This window comes from Cinclus cinclus, chromosome 17 (assembly GCF_963662255.1).
Source record: "Cinclus cinclus chromosome 17, bCinCin1.1, whole genome shotgun sequence".
NCBI classification, from domain to species: Eukaryota; Metazoa; Chordata; class Aves; order Passeriformes; family Cinclidae; genus Cinclus; species Cinclus cinclus.
The window spans coordinates 5,614,860-5,635,330 of record NC_085062.1 but is presented as its reverse complement, the minus strand read 5'-3'; the positions used below and the strand labels follow the sequence as shown (position 1 = coordinate 5,635,330).

At 39.7% G+C, this 20,471-nt stretch overlaps 1 protein-coding gene across 1 annotated transcript in view; it reads right to left on the bottom strand.

The window, feature by feature from the left end:
* EP400 (E1A binding protein p400) overlaps nucleotides 1-20,471 on the bottom strand; it is a 44,647-nt gene that overhangs the window by 21,126 nt on the left and 3,050 nt on the right. The window contains exons 2-22 of the mRNA XM_062504049.1: nucleotides 16,270-16,360; nucleotides 15,740-15,847; nucleotides 14,656-15,035; nucleotides 14,134-14,442; nucleotides 13,806-13,991; nucleotides 12,329-12,469; nucleotides 12,093-12,221; nucleotides 10,737-10,794; nucleotides 9,980-10,069; nucleotides 8,655-8,762; nucleotides 7,897-8,090; nucleotides 7,533-7,710; nucleotides 6,958-7,094; nucleotides 6,631-6,800; nucleotides 6,033-6,207; nucleotides 5,505-5,641; nucleotides 4,705-4,891; nucleotides 3,624-3,790; nucleotides 2,667-2,821; nucleotides 1,911-2,165; nucleotides 695-859 (exon numbers count right to left, since the gene is read on the bottom strand). Coding sequence (XP_062360033.1) covers nucleotides 695-859; nucleotides 1,911-2,165; nucleotides 2,667-2,821; nucleotides 3,624-3,790; nucleotides 4,705-4,891; nucleotides 5,505-5,641; nucleotides 6,033-6,207; nucleotides 6,631-6,800; nucleotides 6,958-7,094; nucleotides 7,533-7,710; nucleotides 7,897-8,090; nucleotides 8,655-8,762; nucleotides 9,980-10,069; nucleotides 10,737-10,794; nucleotides 12,093-12,221; nucleotides 12,329-12,469; nucleotides 13,806-13,991; nucleotides 14,134-14,442; nucleotides 14,656-15,035; nucleotides 15,740-15,847; nucleotides 16,270-16,360 — 3,520 coding nt within the window. The remainder of the gene's footprint in view (nucleotides 1-694; nucleotides 860-1,910; nucleotides 2,166-2,666; nucleotides 2,822-3,623; nucleotides 3,791-4,704; nucleotides 4,892-5,504; nucleotides 5,642-6,032; nucleotides 6,208-6,630; nucleotides 6,801-6,957; nucleotides 7,095-7,532; nucleotides 7,711-7,896; nucleotides 8,091-8,654; nucleotides 8,763-9,979; nucleotides 10,070-10,736; nucleotides 10,795-12,092; nucleotides 12,222-12,328; nucleotides 12,470-13,805; nucleotides 13,992-14,133; nucleotides 14,443-14,655; nucleotides 15,036-15,739; nucleotides 15,848-16,269; nucleotides 16,361-20,471) is intronic.

Genomic DNA, 20,471 nt, shown 5'->3' with positions numbered 1-20,471 from the left:
TGATCATTACTGCTTCGAACTATGTTAAATTCTACCAGACATGCTCATTACACTGATCTGCCAAAAAAAGGAGGGAAACACCCAAGTATTCACAGCTGAAGAGGAGTTTCATGTCATAGGAGTATCATTCTAATCTAGGTATTTATACAGAATTTGGACAAAATCCAATCAAACAAAAAAAAAGCATCTTCATTTAACATTCCTTCCATTTATTTTGTTGGCCACAAGATGTGCAGGATCTCCTAAATTTGTCAGCAAGATTTGAGAACAAAATATATTGTAGATAAAGCATTCAGCTCAGGGCTATAGTTAGGCCAAATTCAGAAACATGCCAATCTTCAAGTATTATTTACACAATTTCAGAATAAACCAAGAATGTTCTCAGTTTTTCTGTTCCTGCTCAGCAGGGTGTTTTATCAAATAATGCCTCACCTTACTTTAGCTGCACTGCATGGGTGTGAAAACAAATAAAATAACATTTTTGAAATACAATACAGAAAAAGAAAGTAACCGTGTCTCACACTTGACAGGCATTTATTTTTCAAACTAGAGCTACCTTGGCTCACAGAAAATAGGAAGAACAGCACAGTATAAGCACTGGGCATGGAAAAATCTCCAGGAATAAGGAACATGGTGCCCATAGGAAAACATGAGCACCCTGAATAATGGAAAATGCCTGTGTTGAAGAATGTACCTTGTAGCTGCAGGGGCTGCCCTGCCGTGAGCTGGCGGAGTTGACTGTGTGACAAAGTGAACTTGTTCCCTTGGAACTGCAGAGTCACTGGGGTCTCTGGCTGAGCAATCCTGCCTTGTGCTCCTGCTATAGAAGCCAGCTGGGCTATTTTTACTACCTCACCACCTGTTAAGGAGGGAAACAGGCATTAAAAAAATCCAAGTGGGAGGCAGTTGTTCAATATTCACAATTCTACATTTTGGTTAGTAAACTGGTGCTGAAGCGCCTTCCATGCATAATTATACTTAGTGCATCAAAAGTGTCATATAAAAGTTAAGCAGGTATTGCTTTCTATATTTGTTGGACAAACTGGAAAGAAGCTGATTGTTTAAAGGGTAAGAACATCAACATTTTAGAAATTACCACTTTCATTAGCAAAAAAGTTAGGAGCTACCTGAAAACTCATGTGACACTTTGCAACAGAACAAGTATAGACATTAAAGTGATTTTCACTGCCTTTTCAAGAGCATGAAGGAAGGTTTGAGGAAGGAATTAAAACATTCCTATGTGTGGCACATTAAATACACGTTCGCAATTTGCTGATAAAACAGGATTTATTTTAAGCAATCTGCATTTAGACAAACCAAAAAGCTCTGAAGTGGCAAGGGCCAAGCTTTTTGTGATTTAAATGCAGAAAGGTTAGAGGCATTTCAGCATTAAGCTTTACGATATTGAGAAAATACTGGTGTGAAAATTCAGCTTTTGTAAAGGCAGTGCATTACCCCAGAGATAAAATTAATACATCAGTGCTCAGTACTCTCTACACATGCTAATAGGCAGTGCACATACAACCTTAAAGCAAAGCCTCATCGCTTTTCTCTGCCTAACAGTGGCGACGCTCCTCTCTGCCAGAGAGGCCTTTAGCAGATGGATTAGTGTTTAACATGAAAGGAATAATTAGGAGAGAGCTAAAACATTTGGTCTGAAGGAAGTCTTGCCAGCAGAAGAAACATGCAGAAATAGGAGATTAAGTTGACACCGCTAATGTATGTCCACAGCAATTCTATTGTTTCTTATCCAATTTTCGATTTTCCTTGGTCATAAGCAACGTACTGAGCAAGGGTAATCAGAAGAGTGAAAAAAAAACAACGATTCTGTACACATTTTAGGGTGCCTAGTAACTTAACCTCATTGTAGTACAAAGGTGGGAGAAACCTTGAAAGGGGAGGCCACTTACTAGGCAACCGTGCCTGGGCCTGAGAGGTCAGTACGAGCCTCTGAGGCAGCACACTCTGTTGGATGGTGTGCGGGGGGGGCTGTGGCTGTGGCTGTGGCTGTGGCTGGGGCTGGCCCGGCTGCGGGGCCGGCGCAGAGGTCTGGCCCCGCGGTTTCACAGGGTTGGCTGTGCTAGTTGCTGTGGTGAAGGTCGCTGCGGGCTGGTGTCTTGGAGCACTGGTGGAAGCCTGAGTTGTCTGAAACTGTGCTGCTGCAGCTGCAATCAATAAGGGTTGTTTGTGCAAGCTGTTAGAGGCTTTAATTCCACTCTTTTAAACAAGCTGCATTAAAAAGAAACCTTCCAACAGGATAATCAAACGGCTACGAGAACGGCTTTGTCCTTACAGGCTGGGATTTCTAGCCACACCTCTTACTCCATCCTATTTTTACAACATTATCTACTTGGAAAACATTGTTTAAAGGCTAAATAAATACAGAGAAGCACATCCCCATCTTTGACAGAACATTACTCGTCTTCGGGGTTTAAATACCAACTGTGGCATACTCCATATGCTAACAGGTTACACAAAACATTATACTGGCAGATCATACTGGAGAAACTGGTGGGGAATTTTTCTGGCAATTAGTCTGTTGGTACTTTTAAGCCATTAGTATTCTAGACCAATAGGCTAGAGGGAAATGGAGTTCTATTAAACAGACTAACTTGTATCTGTCTAAGCTGAGGTGCAGGTGACCAGGGTGGCACAGACTCCCTTACCTGGATTTGAAGACACCGTGGCTATGGGGGATCTGCCTCGCACTTGTCCCTGCTGAGTCACCGTCGCCGTGGTCACCGTGCGCTGGACTTGAGTGCTTGGGAAAACCACAGTCCTGCCCTCGGGCTTCTGACCATACTGAACGGGCTGGAACAACCTGGCAAGGGCAGGAAAAGTCAAAGCCTATAGGAAGATCATAGTTTGGTCTTTAGAAACAAACTCTGTCCCCTGAGGAGCATATAAACTGGTCGAGTCAGGTGCTGATCTTCCTGCAGATGGCTGAAGCCTTCACAGGCTTCCTGAGTAAACATTGTAGAAAGTGATTTTGCTAAATCCAACAAAGAAAACTTTCACTGCCATACACCCAGTTTAATGCAGGATGCTTCAGAATCTCAAAGAGGTTAGGTCAATATCTGGGAAAAGATGTATCTGAAGATATCTGAAAAAAAGGGCTCCCATATAATCTCCAGAGAGACATGAACATGCTGCAGGTCATCAGGCAGCTCTCTTGCTTTAGAAAAACAGTTCTACATTACTTTGAGAAAACTATTGCTGTAGAAGAAAAATAGTTCAAAAAATGTACTGCTATGAAACTTCCTATGTCTCTTCCATAACAATGAGAGCACAGCTGACACTGCAGGCCTAACTTAGCCTTGAATTATCCTCATGCTAATTCTGCAAAACAACACTCAATTGCCATAAACAAGGTCTAAGAACAAAGCTCATCTGCTGCTGAAGTAAGGACTACAGGAAATCCATCAACAAACTTCAGATGGAATTGCAGGCCTCAAAGAACAGAATTCTTATTTTCAGAGGTAAACTCAAAAGGAGAAAAATTAAATGCGAAGGTAAGCCTGAGGTTTTGTGTGAATCCCATTGGGGAGAACTCAGTAAAGTTTGCAGCACAACCACCTTTTCCTGCTGTAATTCTAGCTTAGAAGGAGTGCAGTTGTACATACCTGCTTGGTTTGAGCTTCACTGGGTTGGGCCTCGCCGGTGGTGATGGGGAGCTGTATATTTCTTCAATCAGCTTTCTAGTAACCTTTTGTTTTGGCAACATTTGTGCTTCATAATGAGTCATTTTGTCTTCCATTCCAATGAGATCGAAAAGAGACAGGTCCAATTCCTAGGGATTTCAGAAAATTGTTTGTTTTGTGTCACAACCCAAACAGTCAAGTCCTCTTTATATTCAATGTTGAATTAAATTTCTGTATATTTACTTTTTAACTGGAAATAAATAGTGTAAGTTTAAGAAATAAACTATTCATTATTAGCCAAAACTGTCTAGAAACCTTGGAAATAAATCTTAAACTGACAGTTCCATTTTAAGCATTAGAAGAAAAAGAACTGAAATCTTTATCCAGTTATGGAAATTAAAGCAAAACACATTTAATAATTCTTCATATATCACAGTTTCCAAAGAATTAAATAGAACTCTTTGAAGGTTAACTATCAAGCTTTAATGCCAAACTATAATTTATGAGCAGAAAAATAGGAAGGATAGAAATAAAATGAAACAAAAAATGTCAGCTGCTCCATTACTCATACTTCTTTTATATTTTTTAACCTGTCAAGGAGTGGGATCACTTGTTTAACAATAACAGAAACACTGGTAATTCAAATGGATTGACAGAAGGGTACCAATTTAGTCATTGTAACAGAATGTTTACTGTTACGTGAAAAAGAGTAAGTCTTGTTTTCCTTCAGCTAGTGAAAGCAAAAAGAAAATTGCAGAATGCCATAAATAAGCACAGTGCTACCCAGAGTGACTCCAGTGCTGGAAAATTCCTGCAAACATGATGAAAGCAAAGGTAATTTCTCCTTGACCAAGTAGTTCATGAAAAATTACTGTTTACAAACCACTTGAAAAGTTCAAACCACTGCGACCAAAAAAGAGATGCAGCAAGAACACACTTGGTAGCCACAGTTATGGAAGAGTGAATTCCTTCAGGAAGACTTATCACATATAAGAAAACAATAGAAAGCACTGAAATTCTGCCAGGGCACTAAGAGAGGAAAAACCGTAACTCTTCCACTGACCTTCCAAATATCCCTTTCCAGGGCTCGCAGCACCAGAGAGGCTGTTCTGTATTCCAGTGTTTCTGATACAAAAGAGGAGCTTGAAAGCCGGGGGTTTATCAGATCAGGGTGGTTACAAATCCTCTGCAGCTGCATCAGGACATGCAGGACACTGATGAAGTGTCCACTTTTGAGGGCTTCCTGGGTTCTACCAAATAAATTATATAGAAAGACATTGATTTATGTGCAGCTTTTATGGAGATGACCCTAAATCAGCAAAGTGAGAATGAGCAATGCAGTATGTTATGCAAAAGTTTAAGAACAAGTTTAGATTTCACCAAGGTCTTCTGCAGTATTTTAAGCAGCACTGTACCAAAAGTAAACTTGGAAAAGTGAGGCTTAAAGACCCAGTGCTGCCTTACAAACAAATACAACCTACCCAGCTCCCCATCCTCTCCCTGCTTTGTTTCTGTTTCACCCCTGCACCTCTCAATTACTACTGGAAGGGGTGTGGCGAGGAAAAACTCTGGGCTTCAAAAAAATGAAGAACCACTCATTAGAGACAAATGTTAAGACAATGCAGCAGAAGACCTGACCATCATAACTCAATTCTTAGGCTCCAGAGGTAAAAGCATGTTTTTCACAAGGCCATAACATCACCTGCTGTAATTCTAGTCCATAATGCAATCACATTTTATTCACAGGTCATAACGGAAAATTTCAGAGAAACACTAAAACACTTCCCCCCATGACAATCATTTCTTTCCTTGCTTAAGCACTTAAAGTGACAGCATTTGATATTTACTGTGCCAAGCCCTTACCCTGGCTGCAATATGACATCCTCATACATGGCTTTTTGTCGACTAGACAGACGGCACTTGAGCACGTGTTCATATTTCTTTGTGAGCTGCTTTTCAACATCCCTCTTTGATCTCCGCAAAATAAATGGCTGAATCATCTGAAATGTTTCAGATTTGAGAGGGAAAAATAAATTCTCACTTCAAAGAGTTTACAACAGGAAGCTTAACTTATTCACACCTAACAGATTTGATGTGATAAACTGCATATGCTATATATAATCATTCTGCTATGCACACAGTTGTATAGACATTAATTTGCTCTTTAATTTCTGCATGTCATTCTTCAAAATCTGAGCCTTATACTATTTTTAAAAGAAATCTTCACACTCTTCTGGCAGCAGAACCCTCTGCTTTCAGCAGGATTTTCTGTCTAAACTGAAAAAAGTGTTAAGAAAGGAGACAAATTCTGATCTGAACCACATACTTTTATTTCTCCTCTCCTCAACAGTACTGCTGTAGTAGGACACATGAGAAAAAATGACAACATACTCTGTGCAACCTGATGACCAGTTTATGGCAATAATCCTGGTTCTCCTCATTAGGTGCTTTTACTGGAAAATCCAGGTAAGGTCTGGAAATTCCCGGAATCAAAAAATGTACCATGGTCCACAGCTCCATCAATGTGTTATGCAAAGGAGTGTCTATCAGAAGTAAACGATGCTGGCTGTGAACAGAAGAAGATTTTTAATTGACTGATTACTATGCCTTTATGTTTGTGAGATACACAGATGAATTATGTAGATATAATAAAATTAAACCTATGATAAAGTATCTTTTCAATCTTGAATATACCACCAAATAGCCTCTTCATTGCAGAGTATCAAAACACACAAGGGAATCTGTTTGGGAGCACAGAATATCAGCAAAAAAAGAATTACAGCAATATGACAGTGGAAACAAAAAGATCTCACGCATTTCTGATTGTTTCAAATAAAAGCACTTCCGTATGGGTGCACATTGCTCAGGAATTTGGGCAGACCAAAGTCAAAAGGGCATTTTTAAATCAGTTTTCTGTTAAGAAGAGAACTGCATGCCATGAAAAGAGAAAAACCCACTGCCAGCAGGAAATCAATTCTCTGCTCTGTACCTGCGGAGACTGAAAAGCGCCTCCCAGTGTTTCTCAGTCATATTCTTTATTTGCTGCATCTCATCTACTATTAAATATTTCCATCGCATTTTCATGAAGGCTGTGTGGCCTTTGAACAGCTGCTTGTAGGAAGTGATGCACACATTGAAGCTGTTGGGTTCTGTCCACTCCTATGGAAAAGGAAAGACAGGATGAGATGGAAAAGTTAAGGCAGAACTCTCAAATCTCTTACAACCAGCTACTTCTTCATTTAAAAAAGACAAATAAGAAAGATATATACAGGATAAATGTCTCAGGCAAGAGTGTAAGAGCTGCAAAATACAGCACCTGTCTTTTTGCCCTAAGCTCTCTTTGGCTCCCAAAGTAGAGAAGTATTTTCAAGCCCGGGCACCAGCGTTTCAATTCCAGCTCCCATTTCAATATGTTACAGCTCCGGACAACAACAAGGTGAGGACCCCAGTTCCCTACAGAAGGGAAACACAGCAGTTAACACTGGAAAGAGACTCCTTACAATGCATGTGGCTTATATTCTCCCTTGGTTTTTAAAATGTATTGCACTAAATTAATCATTAGAAGTGAGATCCAATAACAACAAACAGAGGTATTTTAACAACTAATCTACTCCTGGCCATTAAATAACTTGTAAAGCTTTTCTGTACTAGTAAGAATTTAGAAGTGTTCAGAAGAATCTCTAGAGGGTAACAGGTTGATCACACACTATACTTGACTAGATAGCACCCTTGTCACAAAATATCAGAAAGTTATTCTGACACAATCTTACTCCTATCAGTAACTAAAGCTTGACATGGTTCAGTCGGGGAAAAAAAATGACCCTAGGCTAAAATTCACAAAGATAATGCTGGCCAAGAACCTGTCTACAACTGTTAACCAAGTGAACTTACCTTCATTACAAGCCAAATGGGCAAAAAAGGCAATAATTTGCACTGTTTTTCCAAGCCCTGCTTCATCTGCCAGGATGCCATTGAGATTCTTCCTGTACAGCTTTGCCAGCCAATCCAGCCCAATCTTCTGATATTCTCTGAGAGACCCATACAACAGTGATGGAGTGTTGTATTTGACCTGTAATGTAAATAATGTAATATTTTTTCCTGAGCTAAATTCACAGAGCATGGCATAAAGCATAAACATTCTACAGGAAACTAAAAATAAATGTAATTTCTTGCTAAAAGCTACAAAATAACAAAGAAGAAAGCGTTCTTTATGTAAACATCAGCACACAGAGTAGCAGAAAATAGGGATTCTTACTGCTGTTGTTATCCTGGAGCTGCCTTTAGGTAGCAACATCTCTGCTGCAGCAGCAACTTCTGCTATGTCACGCATGTGCTTCTTGGGAGGACTCGATCTGTCCACACCCTTGTACTGGTCAATGCTGAGAAGGGAGTCTATGAGGACAACTTCTTTCTGGACACTTTCCCTATCAGACATGTGGTCTTCCATTTCTAGGGGAGAGAGAGAAATTACAGTGGTATCTAAAATAAAACTTCGGTAGCAGTTACACAAAGGAACTGAGATAACCAGGATTCAGACACAGGTCCAAAGGAGGTAGCTACATTTTAAAAGCAATTCTATGATTTTCAAGCTAGTAAAATGCAAATAGTCTAAGCTCAGGTTCATGTACATGTTCTGGACATTCACATTAGCTAGGCTAACATGACCATTAGCTTTTCACAACTTCTAGAGAGGTCCCCTCATTCTATTTAAAACCTATCTTCAAGTATGCAGTTCTGTCATCATGTCAGCATAGAACAGAGGTGCAATCATAGCTACCTACGAACAATTCAGGGTAGAGAGGCTTCTGTATTGTTCTTGAAAATCTCACACATCTTCACTTTAAGACAGGCAAACACTGCCCTCTTTTCACAAACTGAGAAATCTTAAGTTCGATTCACTCAATATGTGTTTTACCCTAGAACAAAATGTCTTTTCACAGAGTCCTGAAGAGCTAAGCAAATTATTTCACCCTGTAAATCAGCACAACTCCTTCTGAACTTAGACTCATTTACCTTCCTCACTGCTCTCCTCTTCACTGTCAGGCTTCGGCTGGGGCCAGTGAAAATTTTCTGCAAAGGCACCTTCATACATCTTTACCAAATCTTCCAGAGGCAATTCAGCTGAAGGTTATTAAAGGATGGAAGTTTAAAAATACCAACACTTGGAGCAATAGATACTATTAATTATAAACTCATTACATTCTTCATAATTGCAAAAAGCCAGTTCTCTAATCAGAAGTTAACTTTAGAGGTAATTATTAAGTGAATGATGGCAGTATTTATTTAATAACCTTGATTACAGAGAACATTTGGCATTACACCAAGCAGTTTGCTCTCATATTTTGCTTTTTACTGTATCACAAACACACCCTACAACCCTCAGTAAACCCCCAGTTGGGAAGGTAGGGGCATCAAATCCAGCTGAGTAGTTGGAAGACAATGCAAGACCTCAAAAGTTTCAAAACTGAGTTTCAAAACTGAGCTGTAATTCCAGGATCCCTTGCCTGAGCTAAATTACATGAATGTACATGCTGGCAATGGCCAATCAATCAGCAAACATTCTCATTAGGAACTTGGCTGACTGGCCAAGGGTTATAATCCCTCCAACTGGCCAGTTCACTGCAGCCACTAAGCTGCCGAACAGACCAAACAAACAGATTTGGAAACTGCATGTTCATTGCCAGGCATGCTCAGCCTAATGGGCAGCCTGCCTCAAAAAATCTGCTTTTACCAGAGTGAGTGACACATCTCTATGGGATACTTTGCACACATCAAGCTCAGCATAGCTACAATTAGCAATTACATTGCTAATGAGAGCTGTTAGCCAGAGTACTGTACCTAAAAGCCCCTTATCTTCAATCATTCACAGCCCCCTTCAACGTCAGCACTTAAGTGCCCTTTCAGACCTACCAAGTCAGTCACAAAACCCTTCTGAGATACCCAAGACAGCTGATGATAAAACATCCAGCTGATGATAAAACATCCATGTTCAATCTGATACAACCCTGGTGTGAAGTGTTTGTCCTGCACTCCTAGAACTCGGGCTGAGAGTCTTGGTGTAAGGTTTTAATGCAGTGCTTCACTAGAGAACTACTTCTTTTCAAGCCACCTTGTGTGATAACTAGGACAGCTTTATGAAGTGCAGATGTCCATCATCATCCCATAAACTGCTGCAGCTTTCCAAACAGTAAAAAAATAAATACAGACTACACAGGACTGAACATCTGAATGCACTCAATTTCCCACCTCTAATCCTCTTTACAAATATAACAAGTGCTGTGTTTTTCTAGCTGTTGTCTCAGAGCCCAAACCAGAGAAGAATCAAGCCACATGCCTACCTTCTTTGGCTAGATTAGACAATTCAGTTTGATGGTTTATGTTTCCTTCTTTAGCTTCTTGTTCTTCAATTGTTTCTTCTTCATCTTCAACTACAAGAAAAACAAGTGCAAATCTTGGATTAAAACCATACAATAACTCAGGAGGTTTGTAATTCTATACCCCTGCACTGAATGAGCACAGAACATTCTAAGTCTGCAGGATTTAAAAAGAATTAAATATGTAAGGAAAACAAGATAATCTGAAAGCAACCATATGCAGTATTTAAAAGATAAATGAACAGGAGAGAAGCACTTCTGCCCCAGGACAGAAGGCAATTAAGTGTTGATTGACAATGTTCAACACAGGTTGTTCTGTAGCTTTAAATAGGAGAGTTCCTTTCTCAGGAACATGACAGAGTTGTCACCACAAGAAAGGACCCAAAGCACATGGGCATTTCAGTCTAAAATCCTCAAAAGAACTTCAAGACCATTAGTAAGGCCTGACAAACAAAGTAATGAGGACAGAAAGAATTAAAATCCACCAGTAATGGTGGCAGTATAATTTTGGGGAAAATGTTATTTTCAAATTTTCACTGGAACTCTTTTAGGGATAATTTACTATTTAATTGACTATCTAACGTCTCTAAGAAATAGATGAAGGTTGGTATTTGGTTTGTGAAAAACACTGCACCCACACAGTAACAGTCTGAAAACCTGTGGGTTTAATATTCAGCTTATGTACTATGCTATGGATGCAATATTTTGAGAAGTGACTTACCTTCCTCATCAGTCAAAGATGTGCTTGCCTTTCTTTTCCTTCCAGATGATGAACCCCCCTAGCATTAAATAATTGTAGTATTTAAAATCATAGAAAACAAAAGAGAAGCAGGGGGCTTTGTTTGTTTTTCAAAGACAGCAAAACATGCCTTGCAGTCCCAAAAGCATTTGCTGATAGACACTTAACACCTATTAGCACTTCCCTGGTCATGCAAAAACAGAAACAGTGCTTCTGAATTGATGGGAGTGTGCCATCAGCCACTTCCACTGCTTGTGGGTCAAACCATTCAGGTCCAGCTGTGGTATAAAACTTTTACCCTGGTTGGCTCAAGGACTGGATTTTTTCACTAGTCAATAAAAAAGGGATATGGCACAAGCCTACAGCTGTCTCAGCTGTCCAGTGCACTCCATAGAATTGTTTAGCCTATGCCAATTAAATCTCACAGCCAGTGCTGGGCCACAGTTTGGTTGACAACATGTGCTAAGGCTTGTTCCTAGCAGAAAATTCAGATGCAGGCATTCTGCTTGGTGGAGGGGGAGTATTTCAGCACATGGGCATCAGCTGTGCCACAACAGATGGCTCAGGGCCTCAGATCCCTTGTCCATTTTTTTCCAATTGCACAGGCACAGCCGAGGAGTCCATAGCATTTCATCCAGGGAGAAAGATATCCAAGTTTCATTCAGTTTGATCCATTCTGTAACATACACCTTCATCTCTCAGCAGATAAATCTCTGCTGAACACCTGAAAACACATTTCATGCCCCACAAAGTCTAACCCTGGCTACTGTAGATGAAACTTCTGCCCAAACCTGGCAATTAATTTGTAGTTTTTTGGTCTTCAATCTCAGAATGAATGATTCACAGCCACTAAAGACAGGTACCAACCACAATCTACCTCCCTTCCTATCCAGAACAGAAAAATTGTACTTGTGCTTGTGACTGAATGTTCATTTGTCAGTAACTACAGTGAAATCTTATCATCACCAAGTATTTAAAAAAAAATCATCTTTACCAAAACTTTTTTACATATGTAGCCACATTTAAAATAATCTGATGGATTTTTCAAAAAACAAAAAGACTTACCATTTCACTTTCTTTTTCCAAATAAAGGTCTTCTTTTGTATCCTTACCTGAAAAATTATTACATTTGCTGTATGTATTCATCACTTAGCAATTTTACATTTCTTACATGGAATTTTAAATATATTCAAACAACACAAGAAGTATTAACAAAATCTAGCACAAAAACATAAAAACTCATAACCCATGATTCAGATCTAGTCACAACCTATTATTAGCATCTCACATTTTTACTGTCATTGAGATTAACCTGCACTGAGTGAAATTATACAAAACAACATCCTCAGAATTCAGACTATATTTCTTATTAAATGGAATACAATTACCTTTCCTTGAAAATCTCTTGAAATTCAAAGCTTTTTTCCTTTTCTCTTGAAATTCAATTTGCAATTTAATTTCAACAACCTGAAATGCAAAGCAAGTCTAATAAAGCACTTTTATTTTACAAATAAACTACTGAACATGAGAAAACCACCACAAATTATACAAGTCCTAGTAAGTGGCTACTTTACCTGCTCAATGTTAGACCAGAAATATTCTATTTCTCTAGCAATGGACGCTGCAATCCTCCTCAGTTTGTTCTGTTCTTCCCTTTTAGCTCGCTCTTCATTAAGCTTCTTTTCTTCATGGTAACGAGCCACAGTTCTTACCATCTAAAATACCATGAAATACTGAATTAGGTTACCTCAAAATACATATCATTGCATTTCTTAACATTATAGTGGTTATCAGCAGCCAGATGTAGACCATAGCTTTACACACATAGCACTTACCTCCAGTATATCTAATTCTTACCATGCCAGTAAAGCAACAGACATGAAACTCAAAGAAAAAAACATACAACTATAACTACGCGGTCAAGTAGGAAACTCTTAATTCACTCTCTGAGTACAAAAATTAGAAACAATTCCACTGAAATTAGCAGCAAACACACAAAAGAAAACTTTTTTCAGACAGCACATATGAAATTATAGAAATCACAGCACAAAATGTCACAGACCAAAGCAAAAATGAGTTCAAAAAGAGTGTACATACATGAGTGAAAGACCAGTCAATGGCTGTTAAGACTGACTTGATTGCAACCTTTAGCTCAGGAGGTCCCTAAAACATTAACTTCCAGAAGTCTGAAGCATAGTGCCATGGGAAGGATCATTTCACATTTGCCCTTCCTGTTTCTCCTATTCTTAAAAACCTAGCATTGGCCACAAATGGAAATCCATATTTAAATTACATTCAAAATGCAGATGTTTATTGTACAAAACAACACACTTATTTCAATACTTTGCTTCTGAGTTTCCATAATTTCAGAATAAGCAGTAGAAAACAACATGGCAATTTAAACTAATGACCTTCAGTTGCTCTCTCCATTACTCTAAATTGGTCATAAATGTATCCAAAAAACAGAGGCAACATTGCTGGTATCCATAGAAAACCCTTGCTTACTGTAAATTAATAGATTTTATATAATTTCATCTCACACCATACGAATTTTCATTCCACTACTGTATTCCTGCTGTGCTGCTCTCTTCCCCTATGGAAACAGCTCTCTATCGTGTTTCCACTACTGCCTTTATTCTTCTTTTTCTGTGAGATTAAGAAAAAAGAACTAGACAGACAAGCACACCCAATGGAAGTTATTTACCAAATTCTGTATTTACTCTTAATTGGCAGGAAATAACTAATTTGTGAGACAGACATTTATTTATTTAAATATAACCCAGTCAAGATATTGAATGGGTTCCTAAATAACCTATTTGATTTCCAGAGGAATAAAATCCACAAACTGTTGGTACAACTTGCACAATCCATACAATTATCCAGCCTGTCTCAGGTGCCATATCCAAAACTGAAAACATAACTTCTCATTTGAGATAAAAGTTAGTGCCTCATCTTTCCTTTACTTCTATCTGTAGCAAAAGATATCTCAATAGCTTTGTTACCAAACTGAGTGATATCAACCTTTATTGTTCTAAAATGTTTTCCAAGTACCTTCTTAGCAGTTGCCATTTTCCACTTTCTCTCCTGGGCAAAATCAGTTGCCATCCACTGCATTTCTTCCAGCAAATAATCCCAGTGGGATTTTGGTCTTGGAGCCTCTTGGAGTTTAGGCAGTCGCCTGGGGGACCATAAACCTTCCTTTCTCAGTTCTGCTATCCGCTGATGGATTTGATTTTCCTTAAAAAGAAGTACAGAGACTTACAATGAAGCTGCAGAATGCACCTGAAGTCTTAGAGAAAAATAGCAATTGCTCCCACTATATTAAAAGAATTGACAGGAAAAGAAAAGGTGTACAAGCATGACACAGAAAATATCTTACCAGCTTGACTTGCTCAGCCAGCTTGTCTTGAGAGTTTTCCTGTGGCAACACTGCTGCATTCTGAGCTGGACTTTGTGTTTTTGGTGCTGCTGCTGCTGCTACTGCTAAGCCAGGAGGCTTGGATGCAATAGGAGACAGGGACTTGTTGGTTGCTGGAGAGGTCCTGTTTGTTTGCACTGGGTACGGAGAAGGCGGTGCTGTGCCTGGGATCGCTGCTGGAGCAATGGATGAGGTAGGTGGCAGCGGATTTGCTGCAAGACGCTGAGAACTCTGAGCAGGATCTGCAGATGGTCGTGTCAGAGTCACAGTCTGCCCAAGAAACACACTTGTTACTGAGCAGTTGAGGATCCAATACTTAGCGTACACTACACCAGAACATAACGGAGACTTTAATTTAATAACAAACACACACCTGCATTTTTACAAGGAAAGGACTTTGGAAAGGAAAGTGTCCAGTGGAATGAAAAGATGACAACAGCATTCTTAGGTTTGGACACGCCCACCCCAGTGAGGCTCCCGTACCTGTTGCTGTACCGCAGCCTGTGGCTGTGACACTTGGCCGGGTGTCTGTCCTTGCACGTGGATTGCCGGTGGCACCTGCTGCTGCAGCGGCGCTGGGAGCGGAGCGGCCGCCAGGGGCACGCTTTGGGGCTGGATCTTCACCTGGATCTGCGGCTGGGCTGGAGGTTCCACGAGCTGAGGCTGCTGCTGCGGGAGCTGCAGGGTGGCGGGCAGCGATGCCATGGGGACGTTGGCGGGCTGCAGGCGCGCCGGCAGCTGCGGCGGCGGCGTGTGCAGGCTGGCCGCGTTCTGCACGGGAGGGCCCTTGGAGGGGTCGTACTGCTGCTGGCTCTGCTTCTGCCCCGTCAGCTGCACCGTCTGGGGAGTGGGAGGCATCCCACCTGCAGGGCAAGAGGAGACGGGCAGGTGAGATGAAAGCGTCCGATGCTCTCTGTTGACTGAAGGAGGAAATGGACTGCCAGCGGAGCGGTTTTGTTACTTACTTTGCCACAATACACCATCACTTGAAAATACCACATCACAATCACAAAATAAATCACCATTACAATAAACAACAAAGTACTTCATGCACAGGACTGTAACTAAAATTTGGAGCACAGTAACTAAAAAAGAGCATGTCATTATAGGTCTTCTAAATTTTGTATGCTCAAAAAAAAAAAGGACTGGTGAGCTAATGGAATTCAACCCAAAAAACTAGCATAAAGTCTAAATACTACTCAGTTTTTTCTAAGAACACATTCACTCTAACACATATTCTAAAGTTTGGCATGACTAATGAATAAAAATTTGTCATGACGTTCCAATTAGGTGGTTTCCTTTTCATAAATCATTGGTTCGGTTCCAGAATTCTCAGATTGGCCATTTTGCATCAGCACCTGTGACGTATTTCCATGCCCACATGCACCTTTGGAGCCCGTCACTCAGCTCCTTAAACAAACCAGGCATTGCATACCAAGTATTAATTTACATGGAGAAGTGTGTGGTGGGACTAGGATCTTGGCAGGCTGGAAGCCCAAGTTTCTAGTTCCATCACCAACATCTCCTTGTGAAATTAATGTGCAACTGGCATGTGGTGACACAGTACCTTGTGCCGTTGGCATTAGCTGTTGAAGAGGAACTCCTGAAGCCACACCCGGGTGCTGAAAAACCATCCCATGACGGCCCACTTCAATTCGTGGTCTCTTAGACGAATCTGTGATATTCAAATTCCATTTATGGCAGGGTATAGTGGAATGGGTTCAGTTTTACAAAGCACACTACTACACATGATTCCAACATCAGCTCTGAAAGCTACAACTACTGTACATGTGTAGCATTGATGAAGAACATGCTCCAGGGGCAGAGTCCCTCTGACTTCAAGTTGGCCATCTCCAATCTTCTCAGCTAGAACAATCAACCTAACCATGTCTCCATGCCTGCCAAATCCAGGCCCATCTACTGGGAGTGGAGTGCACTCCTCCCACAGCACCAGTCACAGTAGATAGCCCTAAGGATCTGGTGATTCCCAAGGTGAGGCAAAAATGTATTTCAAGAGTTACAGAACAGTGGGCTCCAATCACTGTTTCGAAAAAAAAAAGAAGAGGATGGAAGTGGAATTGTGCCTGTGGAACCTACCTGCTGGTGCAAGGGTCTGCTGCTGTCTCTTAAAAGCTTCAATCTCTATGGTGCTCACAGTCGCCGTCACTGGAGTCCCTGTATGCGTTTGCTACAGGGAAAAGAAAACAAATCACAGAAGTTCAATCTGCAGATGGTCTGACACCAGGAGACAATTCACAAACGGATCTAAGGGGACCAGCACAGAACAAGTCCTTCAGAACAGCTGTACAACAAAGGAAACAAGACTCATTCAGTATCTGCTATGAAGTTTTAGCTGTCCACAATGCACAGATACTCTTTGTTGAGTTTAAATTTTACGGTGATGAAGTTGGTTATAAATAATGCGTACCTATTATTTTGTTAAGTGATATCAAACTCAGGAAAACGGAATATGTAAAAAATTAAACTTGCCCAGTATTTTTGTTACTTTTTTTTAATTAATGGAAATTTTCATTAGTGTATTACATCTGTGTGGAACATCAGTAACACACAAATTCACCCTCATCCTGAAAAAGTGTAAGCTTATTTGAGTCTCCAGCACTCTCACTCTCAGGATAGAGCTTTGTGAGAGTTACCATTGAAATATTCCAGGAAAAAAGCTAGGAAGATGGAATAAAGAACCTCAGCCAAGGTACACAAGTCCCAGCTCCAGTTTTCCAGATGCTGGACTTGTACCTATTTGCACAGCTGGCAAAATGAGTCTCATTAATAAACTCAGTGAGGAAAAAAACTATTTCCATACAGCTAAGGTGATACCAGAGCTCACCAGAAATTACTATCCATTTTGTCTGAGGATAAACTGCACACAAACTGTGAATTAAGAAGCCTGGAAGAGCTCTGTTGATACTGAGATGCAAAAGGAATCACTGGGCTCTGATTCAGCAAGCTGGAATTTAGCTTCAGTAAGATTAAACAGCGCATTCAAACTTTTATTTTTAAATCACTACATTTCATATTGATAATGATGGGAAGAACCTATCCCAGAGAATCCTTTCAGCATCAAGCACAGGTGACAGCCTCATGTACAGGATTACTGAAGCAAACAAACTTGTGTATATGACAATTTTCATGCTCTTTGGGCCCTCAGCATACTGGCAAGTACTTATGAATGTCCATCAGTGTCTGTGCAAGTCCAATTCCTTTCAGTCTGTTTCCAAGTAATTTTTAAATTCTCCTCAATATTTGGACATGCTGTGCCAAATATTCTACTATGAAACTTAATATGAGAAAAATAAGGGCTATCCCAAAAAACATCTTAAGAGATTCCATCAGAAAATACGAACACAGACTTGATGTATGGCAGTCTCTGCATCCTGGGAAATTAATTAATTTAGCACTCTAGTTCTCAAAGTGTACTTTTCTAATGGTGAGAGCCTTAAACATGATGAGGTATAGTAAGGGTCTGCAAATGTTGTGAAAATTTTTTATGACAACATAGAAAGACATGATTTTTTTTTTTTTTTTTTACTTTACTTACAGGTATTTTCTTCTATAATTTTAAGTGAAATTTTACCAATATAAATTAAACCCATGGAGGTAAACACCAGTCTATACTGAAATAAATCACAGCAGTGACATCCTGCATCTTCAGTGCTTCACTTCATAGTATTAATAATCACAGCAAACATCACCTAAAATGAGTGGGTTTCAAATGCTCCTTTTTGAGCTGAATACATCTCATGCCACTCAGACTCAATCAATAGCTATGAATTAATAACACTTAATCACTTTGCTGCTCTGAGGGCATTTGTGGCCACTCCAGTGATACAGCTACAGCCTTAAGATGTAAATTCTGGTTTTAAGTATCTCTGACTCATATTCACTGTTCACTGCCATTTCACATTCAATAGGGATTAAGTCTTCAAATGTTTGTCTTGTCACAGGGTAGACATGCAGCAGCATATTTCAAGTCCAACAGCCAGTGTCTGGCAGAGCATCATAGACCTGGGCATTTACAGAATCTTCAAAACAAGCCACAAGAATTGATTTTGTAAATGCTACTAAATTGTCTAACAAATTTAGTTTATGTCCCATTTGCATCAGATGCTACTGGGAAACCAGTTTAAGAAATTATATTCTTCTAACTCCACATTAAATGCCACTTATTTCACCAGCTCTCTCCCTCTGGATGACTGCATTCTCACAGTTTCAGGCTGTATCTCTACTTTAGGATTTCTGACTGACATTTTCTTAAGAATATGCCTCCCAGCTGTTTGCATTATCACCGTGTAATTTAGGCCAGAGTCTTCAGAGAGCAGACATGTTATGTCTTTATAAATTGCAGTCACATACCACTAATATTAGACTAAAACCGTCCCAACTTTAATTAAAATAATGTAGCTGTCCCGAGGTCATGATTATGCAGCACGCAGACAATAATCATTCTGAGTGCTGCACTTCAGCACTGGGATTTGAATGGTGATGCTGATTGGGACACATTATTTCTCCATAAAAAATTGCAAAGAGCAAGACTGATGGAAAGAAATGCCACTTTCTGTGGCATTTTTGTTAGCAGTTTGTGCTCAAAGGTCAGTACCACACAGAGTGTACATTTTTAGCATGAACCAGTTTCTCTGAAACTAGTCTGACATGCTACAATATCTTCAAAAGTATCATCACTGCTGCAGCTACAGCTTGGTAATAACCCTAATCACCCCAATAAATAACATGATATAATATTAGGTATTTTAAACAGCTTAAATGAAGCCTGACTACCTCAGGAGGCATCCAAGACATGTCAGTTCTGGCCCTAAGGAAGAGCTCTCAGTGCAATCCCCTCTGCTGCACTGCTCCTTTGTACAGTACCACAGGGAACATCCCATTTGTTACACACAGGAACACAACCCATCTCGTATTTCATTTCACTTGCCATTTCTAAAGCCTAGATAAAGGCAGCACAGCCTGTACAGCTGCTGTGGTACAGCAGAGTAATTCACCCTGCAAAACCTGCTAAGCATATCATTGTGCTAAAAGGTAAATATTTTAGTTGCAGATGGAATTAGGGTATATTACTTCTCATGGTATGTATGTGGTGATGTCTGGGTAACAGAGTTGAAGGCAGCTACTTAAAACCACACCAAACTGAAAAGTTGCATCATCACTGATCCACAAAAAAAATTAACTGAATATCACATTTATTTCTTGGCTTTCTCCAGCACTCCTCGTGAAAAAAAAGAAAAAAAAATTGTTAAAAAGGACTTTTATAATGAAAATAAGCACTTCTGTTTCTTCTTCCCAACGTTTATGGCAGAGCTAATGGAAAGCAATTTTTTAAAACAAATTGTGTCAGAGGATTAGTATTGCTGTTTAAAACATTTCAGGGAAGGCAAATCCAAAACCTTCTGTAGCCACACTCAAAGCCTTTAATACATAAGGGGAAGAAAAAAAAAAAAAGAAGAAGAATTTTAGAAGAAATCCACAATTACAATGCCACAGACAAAGAATCCATATTATCACTACGCAGAATGCACAAATGAACCAAATGCATTAGGGATACAAAAGACAAACAAACCAAAGTGAAAACATTCAAGCTGAAAGTTAATGCAATAAGCCAGCAACCTGGAGACAAAGCTTTAACTTCCTCAAGGCTTCAGTTATACTGATGCATTTGAAGATTGCAAAGGTTTTTTGGTTTTGTTTAGATGATAAGGGATGGGCTCTTGGGAAAATTCTAATTCATCTAAGAAATATCAAATCTGAATGAAGAAAAAAAATCTGGGATGAAACTACATTTTAGAACCATTGAAAAGTACCTGAAATGGTTGCTGCTGGGATGAAAAAGCAGCAGAAACATTTGGAGGAAGCTGGGTTGCTATAGCGACAGGAGTACCAGTCTGCCCATCCTTTCCTGTCACAACCTTTACCTGAGAGAAATATTTTGGGAAAAAAAAAAGAAGGGAGAATCATTTTCTTTTTAGAAGTTTTTCTCTTTTTTTAACTGTTCAACACACTCCTTTGGTACTGATGGCACCTCACTGAAGAGGGGATAATAACTAAACCACCATCAGTAGAGCTTGTTTCAAGCACAGCCCATTTTTAAGAGTTCTGTCTTACTTTTTATAGCAGAACAGAGCACAGCCTTGACTGTTTATTGTGACTTCACGCCACTGGAAATGCTTTCTTAAATCCAGTTAACATAAAAGTGTGTTTAAAATTGAATGATTGCTGCTGCTAACGGACAACAAATTAGCATGACAGACAGTTTGAACGTAAGAGAGCTT